General features: G+C 42.5%; 1 protein-coding gene across 1 annotated transcript in view; it reads right to left on the bottom strand.

Moving 5' to 3' along the window:
• Opn5 (opsin 5) overlaps positions 1-16,057 on the bottom strand; it is a 54,295-nt gene extending 38,238 nt beyond the window's left edge. The window contains exons 1-3 of the mRNA XM_006994448.3: positions 15,911-16,057; positions 11,881-12,000; positions 1,810-1,980 (exon numbers count right to left, since the gene is read on the bottom strand). Of these exons, the coding sequence (XP_006994510.1) occupies positions 1,810-1,980; positions 11,881-12,000; positions 15,911-16,040 (421 nt within the window). The 5' untranslated portion in view covers positions 16,041-16,057. The remainder of the gene's footprint in view (positions 1-1,809; positions 1,981-11,880; positions 12,001-15,910) is intronic.
• Positions 16,058-16,597: the final 540 nt, after the last annotated feature.

Here is a 16,597-nt window from a genome sequence, read left to right as displayed (position 1 = left end):
GATCAGGTAGCCACAAAGGTTTTGTCAGCTCTTGGTTATCCATTTAACGCATCAAACACTGGCAGAGATCATGGACATATACTCATAAGGATTGCATAGGCATACAGATAAGCATTGATAGTGAGGGTTACTTAGTGAGATGCTTTCGTACTTACATTCCAGTATGGTGAAAGGCTGTCAAGTACAGGAAGGAGTAGATTAGTAGATGGGTTCTGTGTTGCTCCAGAAGTCAGAACTAGGACCAATGGGTGGAGGTTACTGGGAGGCAGTTTTGTCTCAATATAAGGAATAACATTGTAACAACGAGAGCAGACCAATCAGAGAATGGGCTGCCTTGTGCAGTAGTAAGCTCCCCGGCACTGGTCACTGGAATTAGTCAAGAGGCCAAAAAGTCATCTCTTGGGGATGACCGTTTACAACATTTACATGGTGGGAAGGTCTGCATGTCCCCAAGTGACCTTTTAAATTTCAATATGCTAGAGAACACTGTGTGGAGGGTCCAATAGTGAATCAGATTAAATGATGAAATATCACGGAGGGTCAACCTTAGAAGAATCTAGATAACATACACATTTCTCATAGAGTTTTTGCCCTGATGTGATTCTGGTTATGGATAGAATAGCATCCTCTCTTTAGTTGATACAAAGTTTAAACTCAAGACGACATTTTAAAACAGAGATCAAGGTTTAGTACTCCTCAAATACCCCCAGTTGAGCTTTCTATCTTCGTGTCTATAAAATCTATGATTTTATTACAAATAAGCTTGTTGTGCTAAAAAAAAATAAGATTATGGTAAGAATTAGACTCTGGTGTCATACAAACTGTATAATTTTACATTCTGACTCAGGCTGTTTCTATTGAAAGTTTCGGATGTTTATAAAAAAGAGATGCAATTTTTTAATGGGTTTTGAATCATGAAAACATTTACAGCTACCCTCCTCCTGCCCCATGCACAGTCTCCTCTATAGTCTCGGTACTGTAAACTGTTGCCACATCTATGTGCTGGTCGTCCTCTGTCCTACGGCCTTAGCCACCCTAACCTAACTGACTGTCAGTCCAAACAGCTTTATCCAAGGGGAGTCAGAACCACTTCCTGGGTAGGTCCAACTCTCAATATTAAAATTAAGTGCTCCCAAATTCTCTCCCTCTGGTTTAATAAATTCCCAGAATCCCCAGAACCAAAAGTATTAAAAGTTTAATCAGTAGAATAGTTTAATCTTGAAAATGCAGGGCTCTGAAAACCCCCTTAGTCCTGCCTCACTGGTTCCCTTAGTCAGCTGCTCTTCTACCTACCAATACCAAAAGAGACCAGCAGAGCAGTCTTTCAGTGTGTGTCCTTTCAGGTAGGAACATCTGTATGGCTCTCTAAACCTGGAGAACATTCTGGAATTCCCCATCTCTGAAAACATGGGGAACCTGAGTCCTAAGGGAGAATCACAGACAATTTTTCTTATAATTACAAAAAAGGAGTAGGTCATCAGCTAAATATCCCAGACCTGATCACGTTCATGCATTCTGTTTTTGTTTTTGTTTTTTGTATGAGGAAATGTGATAGACATTTCCATACTTTATACAAAAAAAAAGTGAGACATTTAAAAGTTATAAGCATTATTATGAAAGTAGTACTAAAGGAAATATACATTGATACAGGTCAAATCAAAATATATAGAACAAGACAGGCTATGAATAGAAGTATCCTTGGTCACTGAAGTTATTAACAACCTTTATTTACTGTGAAGAATATGTACAGTTCTAACATTCAAATCATCTAACTGTCACTATTAGGGAACAAGGAACCTTCCAACTTACCATAAGATAGATAGCAGATCTTCAGGTATCGGTCCAGGCTAACAGCGGTCATGGTAATAAGGCTTCCACAGCCAAAGAAAAATCCAGCCCATCCATACCAGCGGCAGCCAAACCAGCCAAACACCCAGCGGTGGCAGAAGCAGGAGATGATGGTGAACGGCTTGCCTACAACTAGAGCACCAGGCAGTTGTCAAAGGAAGTAAGTCCCTTGCTGTTAAAACCTCTCCACTTGCTCCCTGGACTCGCCTGGCCCTTCCTCCCCACAAACACATTTCAAGATGTGAGTATACACTTGTATATACAAGATGTGTATATAACTATACACTTGCATGCGCGAGCACACACACACACACACACACACACACACACACACACACACACACACCACACACTTTATTACACAGAACTGATGAATTAGTAAGATTCCGACAGTTCATCAGGGGCCCACAACAACTAAACAATAAAACCCTGTTGTTGAAGACACAACAGATCTTGGTGGTAGACATAAAGTGATAGACATAAAATGATCAAGCCGGAACTGGGACGAAAGTTGCTTCAGGCTGGGTAGTCCTCCCAGTGCTTGAAGGTGGTCTGCGGACTGCTGAAAGACAATTGTCCTCAGCAATCCTAATCAGTGTAGATGACATGTTCAGTAATAATACATTTAGTCCTCTTGTGCAATAATGAATAATGCCACGGCTGTTGTAGGCATAACCAACTGTGTTCTGATTGGATGTGAAGCCTGCTCCAGAAGTAGAGTTCACATCTGGAACTGTAAACCCAATCAAACACTGATGGCTTGGGAAGCCCCGGGGAATTTGAAGACCTGCTAAAGAGGCACTGTACGCCTTCTAAATAACTATGTTTTTGTCCACAGATTAATGCCACTGTCAGCCCTGGCCAGAGAAATGTCATTTTGTCGTGACTTCTGAGACAACTGGCAAAAGTGCTGAAAATAAATGACTGTTGAATGTCAGGCCATCACACCTCTCTCTCTCTCTCTCTCTCTCTCTCTCTCTCTCTCTCTCTCTCTCTCTCTCTCTCTCAACAACTCCAATGGAGCATGTTGAATGTAAGGGTGGCAGGAGGGGATGGGAAGGAGCATGAGATGCTGACGTGGTGACAAACCGTCCCAGTGCTGAGCTCACTGCAGGTGTGACTACCTGCACGAGAGCTGTGCTAGATTGTACCGGGCCTGTCAACACCCTGCCATGGGAGGGAAGCAGCTCACGGCTATCCCTCCCTCCCTGGAGATGATAGTTACTTAATGGTTACTGAGGGAGGGAGAGGTATATCCTTCAATGCTGTACACTCATAAGGTGCCCGAGCTTCTGTAAGCAACCCTAATTTAAAAAATCACTGACACACACACAAAAGGGAAATGAAACTAGACGAGAGGCTCTTAGGAAAGGGATAAGGTGTGGGAATGAGAGAGGATAACAGAGAGTGAATATTATTAAAATATATTACATCCATGTATGAAAGTGTCATGTTATATTAATATATGCTGATAGAGCCATCTGAAAACCCCTTTCAAGTATTTAAAAATGGGAAGCTATTTTTTCATAAACCAGGTTTGAAATTACCCTGAAAAGTTTTTATTCATTCCCAATAGCCAAAGAATTTTTGTAAAATAATTATCACTTTGCTTACTGTCATAACTGTTCCAAAGAGACTCACTTCAGAGAGTACAGGAGATGGGACCCCAGGGGGCAATGACAACAATGTGGTCACTTGTAATCTTTTATTAAAATGGTTAATTTCAAAGCTGAGCAAGAAGGACACTATATTTACACTAAAATATTTGAGAGAAAATTTCTCATGAAGCACATTTTTTTTCTAAACTGGGTTCCCTCTTTGACTGCCCTCACACTCCATTGTTTTGCTCCCATCCAAAGTTGGATGTCCAAGCTTGAGTGTTCAACGAATGCTCCTGGGGACAGGGTTTTCTACAGTGCCCTTCAAGTGTCTACTCAACACACCAACCTTATTGGCAGACTTGTAACATGGCCTCCGAAACAACCATACTCAGCCAGTCAAACAATAACCAACAAATGGTACCTGCTCTAGTCCTTGATGGTGAAAATTCAAGACACTTACAAACTTCCAGTTCAGAAAATATTCTGTGCCCAAATGTATTGACCATGGCCCCTGCTGATGGGACCAATTACTCCACAGATTGGGAAGTAGGCCTCATCTATGGAGGGAGGAAGAAGAACCTGAATTAAGACTCCTTTGCCTGCTCTTCGGACCCTTTTCCTCCTGTTGCGTTTCCTTGTCCAACCTTGGTGTAAGGGCTTTTGCCTTTTCTTGCCTTTTTTTAAAATTGTGTTTGGTTGTTGTCTCTTGAAGGCCTACTCTTATCTGAAATGAAATGGAGAGAGAATAAATCTGGAGGAGAGGGGAGGTGAGAGGGGTGTGGGGGGCGAGCTTGGGGGAGGGGAAACTGTAGTCAGAATGTATTATATGAGAAAAGAACCTATTTTCAATAATAAAAAAAAAAGACAATAGCCCTTAGACCAAGAAATACTTCAATGCAAGGAATGTTAAACTTCATGTGTGCAGTTCACTGGCTTTCCAAGCCTGCTGATACCCCACTGTGCAGTCTCATGAATGACACGTAATGAGAGCTTTCAACTCATCTGATTTCTATTTCTTCTGTTATTGTAATGTCAACGATTTACAGAATAATGTTAAATGCAAGTAATCATAGTAGGCTTCCATGAATTGACAAATTTTAAAACAAATGTTTTTAAAGGTTTTGGTTGATGTTGTAATAAGTTGTTGGAGTGTTTGCCTGGTGTGCACATGGTCCTGGTTCAATCCTCAGTTCACAAAGATCAGACATGGTGGCACTTCCCATAACTGTAGCACTCCTGAAGTAGAGACTGAAGGGTCAGGAGTTCAAGTCAAACTCTTCTACATAGTGAGTTTGCTGCCATCATGGGCCACATCAGATCCCAACTCAAAAGAAAAGGAAGAAAGGAAGGAAGGGAGAAAAGAGTGAAGGAAAAAGGATGAAAGGAAGGAAGGAAGCTAGTTTTAATATTTTATTATTGAATGTTTTTTAATCAAAGGCACTCTTTTGTCACACTAGTTTGTTGAGGATTTTTAACCAGAAATACATCTTGTTTTATTAAAAGCTCATGAATTTTTATGCACTGATCATGAGTTTCCCGTTCTCATTGAACCTTTTAATACAATCACTACTGCAGTGAGAGGGTGAACATGGTTTCTAACATCAGATGTAACTTCATACACTCAGAGTTAAGCCCTGAAAAGGGGGACTTGGGGGAGGAAAGGGGGAGGTATCTATGGGTGTAGTGGTTTGAATAGGAATGGCCCCCATAGACTCGTGTTTAAACACTTAGCCCATAGGGAGTGGCACTATTAGGAGGTGTGGCCTTGTTGGGTAGATGCAGAGAAAGTGTGTCACTATGGAGGTGGGCTTTGAAGTCTCATATGCTCAAACCACACCCAGTGTGACAATTCACTTCCTGTTGCCTCCAGATCAAGATGTAGGACTCTCAGCTCCTTCTCCAGCACCATATCTACCTGTGTGCCACCATGTCCTACCATGATGATAATGGACTAAACCTCTGAAACTGTAAGCCAGCCCCAATTAAATGTTTTTCTTTATAAGAGTTGCCATGGTTATGGCGTCTCTTCGCAGCAATAGAAATTCTAACTAAGAAAATGGGGAAAGCCTATTTTGAGAAACCATAGACATTATATACCTTGAATTCAGAATGGGAGACTGGAAGGCTGCAGAGGTGTGAGTCTCACACATATTTGCTCAATTTTGAATTTATCTATTATATATATGTATGATAAAATGATATAGATAGATAGATAGATAGATAGATAGATAGATAGATAGATAGATAGATAGATAGATAGATAGATAGATCTCCATTTTACTATTTCCTGTGGTTATTGTCAATGAATACAAAATAGAAATTCAGGTATTTCCAGGGAAATGAAAGGATTCAGGACATGAAAACTTGGAGGAATCTTGAAGTTGGAAGAAACTTTACCACTACAGTAATTCTCAAATGCTCCTCCCTCTGGCTCCTCCGATAGCACACATATTTCTGTGTATGTATACATATATGCACTCTTATGTGTATATGTGTGCCTTTGTGTGTGGCTCAGTATGTGTGCATGTCTGCATGTACACAGGTATGTGGATGGGTGTGTGCAAGGCTGTGCCATCTGTGTGTGCATGACTCTGTGTGGGTAAGGGGAAACTGGACACAGAGAGCCAACCTCCTTTCAATCAGGAAAAAAAAATCATCTTATTTATGGCCATTTGATGACATTATTTGATGTTTGAAAATGTTTAGGAACACAGGACTAGTTAGGAAGGATAACACCAGGAATGAGTAGGTGGGGAGGGGAAGAGAAATAACAAAAACTATGGAGACAATCCTGTAAGAAAACTCATTACTGTGGTTACTATTTCTAAAAAACTAGCAAAAATTGTTCAGCGATAACTTCTTTAAGCTCTTTCATTTTTAGATTAAAACTAGATTTTCCATGTTCTCTTGCAGTTTTTCCTCCTCTGTTCATTCTTTGTCTCACTTGTTCTGTTGAGTTATTGCTCATTCAAATACAAGAGAGGCATTTTAATAAATGTAAAGTTCAAACGCAAGATATCTATTAGTAAATACAAGGTTCGCTGTGTTTACAACCATGCCCAGAGAGCAGGGAGAGAATATGACAGGATGACAGATAGGAACCACTGGGGTAAGGAGAAATGGAGTTCCACGATAGACAGGAAGCGTTGCTTCACATAGGGAGTGACATCTAGGTGCAGTCAGAACCAGTGGACTGAAGACTCTTCTGGCAGAGAAGACAGTAGACTCCAAAATTGTAAAGAACCCCCTGGTGTGGAGGCGAAAGCAGCAGAGAAGACAAACGTGGCCTACAGACCAAAACTGGTATTTGTGCCAGGTCTCCATCTATAGTGGAGTTTTATTTGGTGTGCGTGCGTGCGTGCGTGCGTGTCTGCGTGCATGCGCATGTGTGTGTGCGCATGTTGTGTGTGTGTGTGTGTGTGTGTGTGTGTGTGTGTGTGTGTGTGTGTGTAGTGGTTGGTTCTTGAGACAGGGTCTCATGTAACCCAAACTGGCTGTGATACCTCCGTAAAACCCCCCACTCTATCCCCTACAGACAAACAGAAGCTTAAACCAGGATTCCTAAGTGTAGATAAGAACTTAGACCCCTTTCCCCCAGGTGACTGTATCTGCTACAGGGACTTTGGAAAACACAGAGTCAGGATATTTGACCAAAAGACTAAAAAAGGGGAGGCGGGTTAAAATAAATTATATGACCTGTGCCTTTAAGAACTAGCCTCACAAAGAAAGGGGAGTGCTCCTTCCAACCTCCCTGCTGTGAGTGAGATTTGGAAGAGCCTCCCTGGAGGCTTGTAAACTTAGAATATACCTTACTTTTGCATTCTGTACCTAAAGTCTCCAGTGGCAGCTTTGGGGATGAGATCTAGGCACAAGACCCTCACTCTATTGTCTCAAAAAGGGGGCCTTAGACAAAGATATGTCAATATAGACAGACCCAGGCCAGTTTCAAGTCCCCAGAAATGATGGCGCCAGCCCCAGGAACTAAAAAGAACAAAGTCAGGATGTCTGATGGTAACCAATTAACCACAAGATGCCCCTCTCCAGAGATAACATGACCAGACCCCGGAGATGAGTTGTAAAACTCCTAACAGGACAAACAGATAAAGTCCAGGCCCGGGAAAAACTGGACCAATCAAGGATGGACCCGTACTAACCCTCTCCCCTCTAAGAAATTTTATGGGTTTTGCCTATAAAAACTAACTTCCCCAAGAAAGAGTAACTCTTCCCTGCCTCACTTGAGATGGCTTGAGATGAGTTCCCTGTCATGACTTGCAGCAGAAGTAAACCTTGCTTTTGCATTCTGGTATGCTCGTCCTTGGTGGTCTCCCTGGGGGTTACGATCTGGGCACAACACTGGCCTCAAATGTATTCTGTAACTGAAGATACAGGATGACCTTGAACTCCTGATCTACTTGTCTTCACCTCCCAAGTGCTAGAGTTATGAGCATACGTCTGTGCTCAGCCTGGAGTCAATGGAGCCTTGATGTGTCTTGTTGGCAAGGTCAGCTACAACGAGTGTCATCCATCCATCCATCCATCCATCCACCATCTGTGTGTATGTGTCTGTCTGTCTGCTCTGCCTGTCTGTCTCTTCCACGTAGTAGAACCCTCCTCAGGCTGGCTGCTGTTAAGAGTCACCCCAGTTGTTGTTTTCATTGTATTTTGCTTGGCTTTGCTTTTGCTGTCAATGTCCAGGACTTCCAACCCCTAGATCTGCTGATACAGTATGCCAGGAGGGAACTCAGGCAGTGGCTTACCTTCTCTGACTCTCCACCTGACTCTCCTGCATGTCCTTCAGCACGAGCCTTTGTGCCTATGACAACCTGAGTTAGCTGCATATATGCAACACGTCTGACTTAGAATGTGCTTCAGTATTTAGAATAGAATGCAGCTGGGTAAGGAAAAAGACCGAAAATTCTAGGATGTATTGAAAGAAAGTGTATTACAGACACTCAACATGACCTAGATTAACTAGAGAAAATTCAGGTGGAAGAAAACGCGTTCTGGTGGATTCCTGTAAGTGCATTTGCAGGGGAAGGTAGGAGGCCAGGCAGTTTCTGTTATCTCAGGGCAGGCTGGCAAGGCTGGGAACAGTTTCAATGCATCATCAGACCAATTAAGAGCGTGTTTTAATTTGAGCCTGATCTGCGTCAGCCTTCAGCAACAGTCAGGTATTACTCACTGGTGAAGGATGCAGCTGAAATGGCAGAGTTCACTAGGACAGACATTTTACACTCAGAACAAGGGAGCCTTAGGTGAGCAGATGGAGAAAAACCAAACCATTCCTGCTGCTCTAGCGCCATCACGTGGCCACAGCCCAAATGTCAGCCACTTTGCAGACTCACAAACCCCGGGGTTCACCCACGGAAAGGGGCTTGGTGCCACATTCCTTTCTGTTGAACACGCACATTTACCACATAAGGGCTTTTGATACTGGGGTCTATCCTTACCCAGTAACGCCTCCTCAAGTAACCGGGAGCAGGCAATCTCTGAGGACAACCCATCCGCTGTTTAATATTGTAGCAATTCGACAGGTCGAGGATTAGTATTAAGCTTAATTTTTATAAACTAGTGATAGTAGAAAATTCTGTTTATGAAGAGAGACATACTATTTTTAAAGAGCAGCAAGAAACTGCTCTTTAAAAAAAAAAAGTTTCCACGTAAAAACAAACACTTCACTAACAGCCTGAAACCACAACTGGTTAGCCGATGTTTGAATCCAAATCAGCTAGGCAACCTTGGTACTTTATAGAGGGGCTGACGCACACGCGGAATTACTCCTTCTTAAATGAATTACAGTTAAAGAAAAATATTGCAGCTCCTCTTTGCTGGGCTATCTGAACAGTCTAAGAAGCAAGGGAAACATCCAATTTTCAATTTTGTCCACACAGTTACTTGCCTGGAAATGCATGGAGGTAGCCACATGGGTTGATGTATGTCTGTATCTGTGTGTGTGTGTGTGTGTGTGTGTGTGTGTGTGTGTGTGTGTGTGTGTGTCATGTGTGAGCAGGTGCACACATTTGTTTACGCATGTGCGTAGACCAAATGTCAATGTGGGTGTCTTTCTCTACCATCTTATTTGGGGGACCAAGTCTATTCCTGAAGTTGGAATGCAAGCCCCCTGGGGGTTCCTGTCTCCACTTCCCGGTGCTAGGATTACAGATACGTGCTGTCCCACCCATGGATGCTGATGATCCAAACTCAGGACTCCATGCGTGCATAGCTGCATAGCAAGCCCTTTACCCACTGAGCCTCTCAACTCCCTGAATTAAACTCCCCGACACAAGTACTTTTAAGTGCCCCCCAGTAATTTTTTGTGGAGACCACTTGAAGGACCATGGAAGCTGAAGCTTGTCTTTAAATTGCAATTAAAGATCACTGTTGGCCCAGCAGCTCTCCTGGACTCTCATGGTGACCTGTCACTGTCTTTGGCTGGTATTTTCCCTTCAAGATGCTGTCCTGTTACAGTTTGTTTGCACCAGATTTCCATGATAGTGGGAGAGCAATCATGGAGTACAAAGCCGTGGGCTGTTAGATTCCCAATCTGTACGTGCACACGGGCACACGTGTGCGCACACACACACACACACACACACACACACACACACTTGCATGTGCATCACACACAGGTGAATATGCATGCACACACACATACACATGAATGTGTAACCATACAAATTTGTCCAAATATGTGAAAATGCATATACACACATATATATGTGCAAGGAAAAAAATAAATAAGGAAGAAAGAAAATATTCGGCAACAACAACAACAAAGATCCAGCCATAGTGCCGCGTGCCTGGGATTTAGCGCTATGTGGAAGGACAGGAGTATTGAGAGCCGCTGGTAGCAAAAGTCCATGGAGTATACAGCAGTGACAACTAGAGTTCAGAAGGTCAACCTTTCAGAACTGATGGTTCTGTTAGAGGAAACCACCACACGAGGCGTTATGGAATTACTGCCTTTTGAATGAACTGGCTGTCTCTTGTTGTAAACTTCTTATGCAATAACAGTTGTGATTCTCCCCGTTTACCATGCATCTCCATGTTATATGTACATGTAATCTCATGATTGCATCTCAGTCTTGGGCACAACTTTCCCTATTCATTTGGGGTAATTGGAGAACGGTCCCCAGCTGTGTTTATTTTTCATTAACATGTACCTGGCCAGGGCCATTCTCTGGACAAAAGTATTCCAGCAAAGATCACTTTTTCCAAGGACAAAACTGCACATAGATAAACATTAGCTCATCTCACTTATAGATAAGAGAAAAATCACCACTGGCAATTAAATCCTCAGCTCTTTGCCTTCACCCTGAGTTATTTACACAAGACCCTAACTTAAAAGATTTACTGCTCACATTCCTGGGATGATGTTTTAGCCTTTTGCTAGTTACTGAGTTAAGGTAGTTACTCCCACTGACCCAAGGGGATTGCCCTCAAGGCCAGGCAGGTGATAGGTGCCAAGCTTCTTTCTTGTTCAAATTAAGCTTTTATTCCTCCTCAGCCAGGTGCTATTCCCAGATTCCCTAATTAATCTCAGCCTTTATTTGACCCTACCAGAGAACTCCCCTTTAGTCACTCCCCTTTTGAGCTGTAATTGGAAGCTGACATTTATTGCTTTATGTGTGGATCCTTATCACCTCTCTCTGCAACCCTGAAAATTCCAAGCCCCACATGGCTTTGCCAAAGAATTACTGCTTGGATGTATATACTGGTTCTCTGAGAGCACTGGGGGAATGGATTTAGAAGAACAAAGATGAGGACGGAGATGGAAAGAACTAGGTAGACATGAGAGAACAGCAGAAGGGACTGAGAGGAGCTAAGAATGAGAACAGAAAAGAAACGATGTAGATAGAATTGCCTGAGAAGAGTGAAGTGAATGGACTAAAGATTAACTCGGTGTGCTTAGATTCATTTGATATCTCTCAGATTAGTATCCTTAGCCGCTTGTAGCATCTGTTCTGGACCCTGATAGAAATCCCCTCATGGCAGGAACGTGGAGGTAATTCGTTACAGGAGGATGAAGGGTCTAGTCATCCTCACGGACACAGCAAGGCAGGGAACAGCCTGAGCTACAGGAAACCTTGCCTCAAAAAGGAAAAGGAGGGAAGTGAAAGAAAGAAATGAAGAAGGAAGGAAGAAAAGAAAAGAATTTTTGTTTTTATTTTGTATAAAATATGTTTTGATCATGTTTTTGCCCTCCTCCAACTCCTCCCAGAATCTTGAGACCTTCCTATTCATCCAACTCCATGCTCTCTCTCGAAATGTCCTTAACAGACGTTTCATTGACTGTCGACAAACACTGCAAATATGCTTTGTGAAGGTAGAAAAGAAGTGGGAGGTGACAAGATTGAGCTCTGAGCCAGGGAGTGATTTAGAATGACTAAGGTCTTAACCCCACAAAGAAGGAACAGCAAGGTCATGTTACCTGATATCCCCAGATCACAGACTGCTAAATTGATAGTCATGATTTCAGCAGGTCTCAGTTTCTTCTTGCGTCTATAAGACATATAAAGGACATACCCATTTCCAAATGTAGAGAGAATCCCTACAAAGAAAAATAAAATGTCCCATCATTAGAATGAGGATTAGCATTCACTCGCACATGAAACACTTTCAAAAATGGATACCACAGGTTCAGAGGGTAATGAGAAGCCACTAAATAAAAGTCTAAATTAAGAAGATGAAATCAAAAGCATGAATTGTGAATGACAGGCAAGGGATGGGTTGCCTCGAAAGGAATAGGAGTCAGGGATTGCAGGACTGAACTTACCCAGACAATGGAACTGCTAACTTCCCAGTTAGGATCAGGAGGATGTGGGAATCCCAATGGTCAGTTCTTGTACCGGCCCCCAGGGCAGAGTGTTTTCCTCGGCCATTTTTATAAAGTATTGGCTTTATAAGACTCCCTCCCTTGGATAACTGGGATCAACCCCTTAACTATTTATACGTCCTGAAGATAAAGTCAACCAAGAGGGTGACTTTAGTACCACTGTGGGCTTCCATAGAAGCACCAGCATACGGGAAAGGTGTGGTCAGAGGTGGCTGTTGTGACCCCTTGCAAGGAAGGGGTCATCTCCTGGACACCCCAGGGCTTCGACTCCTGAGGTGGTATGAACCCTCAGTATCTGGAACACAGAATGCCTTCAGCTAGCACTGGTCTAGGTGTCAAGGGTAAGTGTGTAACAACTGATAACATGGGCACTCCCCCTCCCACCAAGGGGAGAGAAAGTGACCCTCAACCCACCAGACCTAACAACAATGACATACATGTGTTCCCAAGGTTGCATACTCTTTTATTAATGACAAGTTGGTTTGGGTATTACAATAAAACTGTTCCAAAGTTCTTACAAACCCAGTTAAAATTCAAAAAAAAAAAAGACCCATTATCTACTGACTGTATTTAAGAAAAGAATACACCTACTTCCATAGCTTAACATGTAGAGTAGATTTCCTCAGGAATTCTTGCTTCATAGTGTAGCTGTGTGTAAATGGGAATCTGGTACAGCTGCCTTCAGTAGTAAGGAATAAGGAAAGCATTAACGGAGAGACCCAGAGTTGTCTGTTTTAATTTCTATTTTAAGTTCTCCACCACAATTCATTTGGGAGGGACAAGGGGGAAAAAATGTGTGTCTCTGCTGATGGTACGAAGCCACCAGGACCTGACTGCATTGTGCTCCTAGGAGATGCTGGCTCTCTGGAGTCAAAGACGCTTCATGGTCCGTGAAAGCCTCTTTAGCTTTTTTAAAGCCAAAGGGCAGAAAAGTTGAAGGGATTGTACAGGTCTAAAGCAAGGCAGATGAAAAGCAACTCCTGTCTCCTGATAAGAAACCATCTAGCAAGGCACGCTGGGAAAAGAAAAATGCAAAAATGCAGCTCAAAAATAATAAGACAAATTCCATCCATGTCATATCCAAAAAAAAAAGGAGTAAAAACAGTTAAGTATTTGCACGCAGTCAATTTAGAAGGTTTGTCTGATGCCCTTTTGCCTGCCAGCATCTCTTGAGAATATTTCTTATTTGCTTTTCTTTACATTGTTACTAACCCTATTTCATAGGGTTTCACCCAGTGCCCATGGTGATTTAAAAAATAATGAATTCTATTAAATGCCATGTTCCATTGTTTCCACAAGCAACCTTGTCTGCAGATGAGCTTTAAGATAAATCACATGTATTTTTAACACTAAGGAAAACAACATTAAGACAAGAGAGACTATGGGGTGGACATTTTTGATCATCAAAATCCTGTATCTTTTGCAAATAGGAAGGACAAAAAGCCTTCCTCTGTGGGTAGTTAATAAAGCAGGTGTGAATGTGAAAAAGTGGAGAGTGGAAAATGGGTCTCACATTTATTTCTCCTGCCTGCCAAACTGGGGTTTCATTCTGCAGTTTCCCCTACAATTGCTGGTATTTAACAAAAATGACCAAGAATGTTGCTCTGTCCACTCTGGCTCCTTAAAGGGGACCTAGACATGTAATAACCACACATGGGCAAGACATGGGTCTAGGAAGAGGCCAAGCACCTCCATCCTCATCCAAATCTACCCTTCTTCGCTCATCCCACATGACTGTCTGTGACTTCAATTTCTCTCCCCGATTCATCTGGCACTCCTTCACTTGGGGAACCCTTTGGTCAACATCTAATTTCTAAGCTCGACTCAGGACTTACATCTGCCTTTGATTCCCTTGAACCCATCATGCATCAAGTGAGAACTTCTCTCATTTTCCCACCCACACTGCTGGACTCTCTTGCTAGAATCCTTCAAGCTAGGAAGGAATGAGCTCAGAGTCCTCCAAATGCTACATTGCCTAGAGCCATTTATCTGGTTAAAGATGCTGTTTTCAAACCATCCCTTGAAACTGACTGAAATAAATTTAGTTCAATTTATGAAATGCTTGCTTGTCTGCCTCTTCCAATCACTCAGTTAAATAAAAACATGATGTGGACTTTACTCTGAAGCAGTCTCTATTCCAGCAAAGGGCTTTTCGTTACTCTATTCCCAGCCACTTCATATATTTGTGTTGGAAAGGACAAATTTGAATTAAATGAAAAGTAGTTGAAAGCTCATGGTAAGTGCAATGACCCTGGGAATTATTTTGCAAAAGAGCATGTTTTTTAATCTCACGAATTCTTTCTGCCTCAAGCACTGACCATAGAGGGATCTCGAGAACTTTCTAATGAGTTTTTCTAAGTTCAGGAATTACATGAATTTCTTCGCCAGTCAGAGAGAGATGAAGGACGTCAGGAAGGGAGAGAAGAGGGGAGGGAGGGGTAGTGGAAGGGACAGAAAAAGGAGAGAGAAAGAAAGAGAGGTTGAGAAACCAGGCTTGAACCAACATCTGAAAATATTAAAGACATATAAACCTAAAGATGGAAGCCAGCTGCTCATCACACACCCAAACTTAATATGACAACTTTAAATTAAATAAATGTTGTAACTATTTATTTTAAAAGCAGGGTACCACTGTATAGCTCTAGCTTGTCTGGAACTCTTCTCTGTAGACCAGAATGGCCTTAAACTCACAGAGGTCTGTCTGCTTATGCTTCCCAAATGCTGGGGTTAAAGACATGTGTCACCACCCCCAGGCAAATGTTATAAATCTGGACTGTCTGCCTTAGTGCAGTCCAACAGAAATATAATAATATAAACCAGAAACATGAGCTACACATACATTTTCACTTTTTCTGGGAGCCACATTAAGTAACATAAAAGCACATAAGTAAATTAGTTTTAGCAATTAGATGCGTCATCTAATCCAGAAATTACTAGTTCAACGGGCATTTTATATTGCAAATTCTTAATGAGATATTTGTACATTATTTTTCCAGTACTAAACCTCCGCTAGGAAGCATGCATTTTCACTACAGTATGCTCATTTGAAAGGTAATAGTTTGTGTGCCCAAGAGCCCTGGGTGGCTGCTGGGTTGGATAATACAGTCTAACCACAGACAGAAGCAACCCTGCGTGCATGCTCCACAAAAACCTTTCCACCCTAGGCTGGTTTCCATTGATCACCAGTGTAATTTCTATCTTAGCAGTGTTGATAAGGGGCAATTTCTAAAGCAGTGTCCACTGTCACCGCTGTGCTGGGCCACAGTTCCCTGGGTTATGAGAAGAGAGAGCTGAAATACAGGGCCAGCAAATGGTCTAAGGGCCTCTCTCTTAGGACAGACATATATTCATTATCACACTTTTGATATTCAAAAAGCCAACCTACTAGTTAAGTGATCAAAATGAAATAATCTCTAAAGAATTCACTACGAAAGCTCTTCAGGGTATTTTTCCCTGAGGACAGTAGCCGTTGTTTTGATGAAACATTGATTGACTGCCATAATGCCAACCCGCCTTCCCACCTCCACTAATATCCATGTAAGTATCAGAATCGTTTCTGCAAAATCAACACAGCCTGTGACTTCTCTCAATGCAGCCTCTGACACAGAGCATTAAGGAAGCTTACCGATTATTGTTAGGTAAAAGCCAGCCACTAAATCCGCTTCCCAGGAAAGTTTGGAAGCAAAGGGGTCCTCATCTCGAAGATAGTGTGGCAGGTGCTCGTCCTGGGGCAGGGCCGTGTGGTTTAAGGCCATGCTGTTCTCACACCACCAGGGGTCTGTAAAGCAAATCAGCAGAGATCTTAACAGACGGAATAATATGTCCCTTTGGATCTGCTCACAGATGCGCCGTTTGCTGTAAAACAAAAGGCACACTCCGGGGCCCTATGGGTGATTAGTGCCTAGGGAGAAAAAAAGTTCAGCGCAAATTACGTAAACACACCCAGACTCCGTTGTTCAATTTGCAGCCTGGGCAAGCCTGCATCTTCTCCTCCTCAGGCTTCCTCTGAGCCTCTTCACACCTCCCCGCAGTGAATAAGAGGCCGAAGACTGGTTTATGCTATTGCTCCTTGGCAAACTTTGTAAAGCTCTGAACTAAGAGAAGCTACTGTGTGAAATGTGGGCAGGGCGTACACTGTTTGACTTGTCAGGAGTACAGTGATAGCCCAATAGTCTCCATTCCCTACATGCTTGGTAAGCTGTAGAGTTCTGCTAAGGGGAGAAACAGAGCATTCAGTGCAAAGGAACATGGGTACTTCACTAAATGAAGCTAAAAGGTCAGAAACTGACCGGGTTAACCTAAAAGTTGAAGC

The sequence above is a fragment of the Peromyscus maniculatus genome, chromosome 21 (assembly GCF_049852395.1).
Source record: "Peromyscus maniculatus bairdii isolate BWxNUB_F1_BW_parent chromosome 21, HU_Pman_BW_mat_3.1, whole genome shotgun sequence".
Lineage (NCBI taxonomy): Eukaryota > Metazoa > Chordata > Mammalia > Rodentia > Cricetidae > Peromyscus > Peromyscus maniculatus.
Note: the sequence above shows the minus strand (reverse complement) of the source record. Positions and strands in the feature narration are given on the sequence as shown.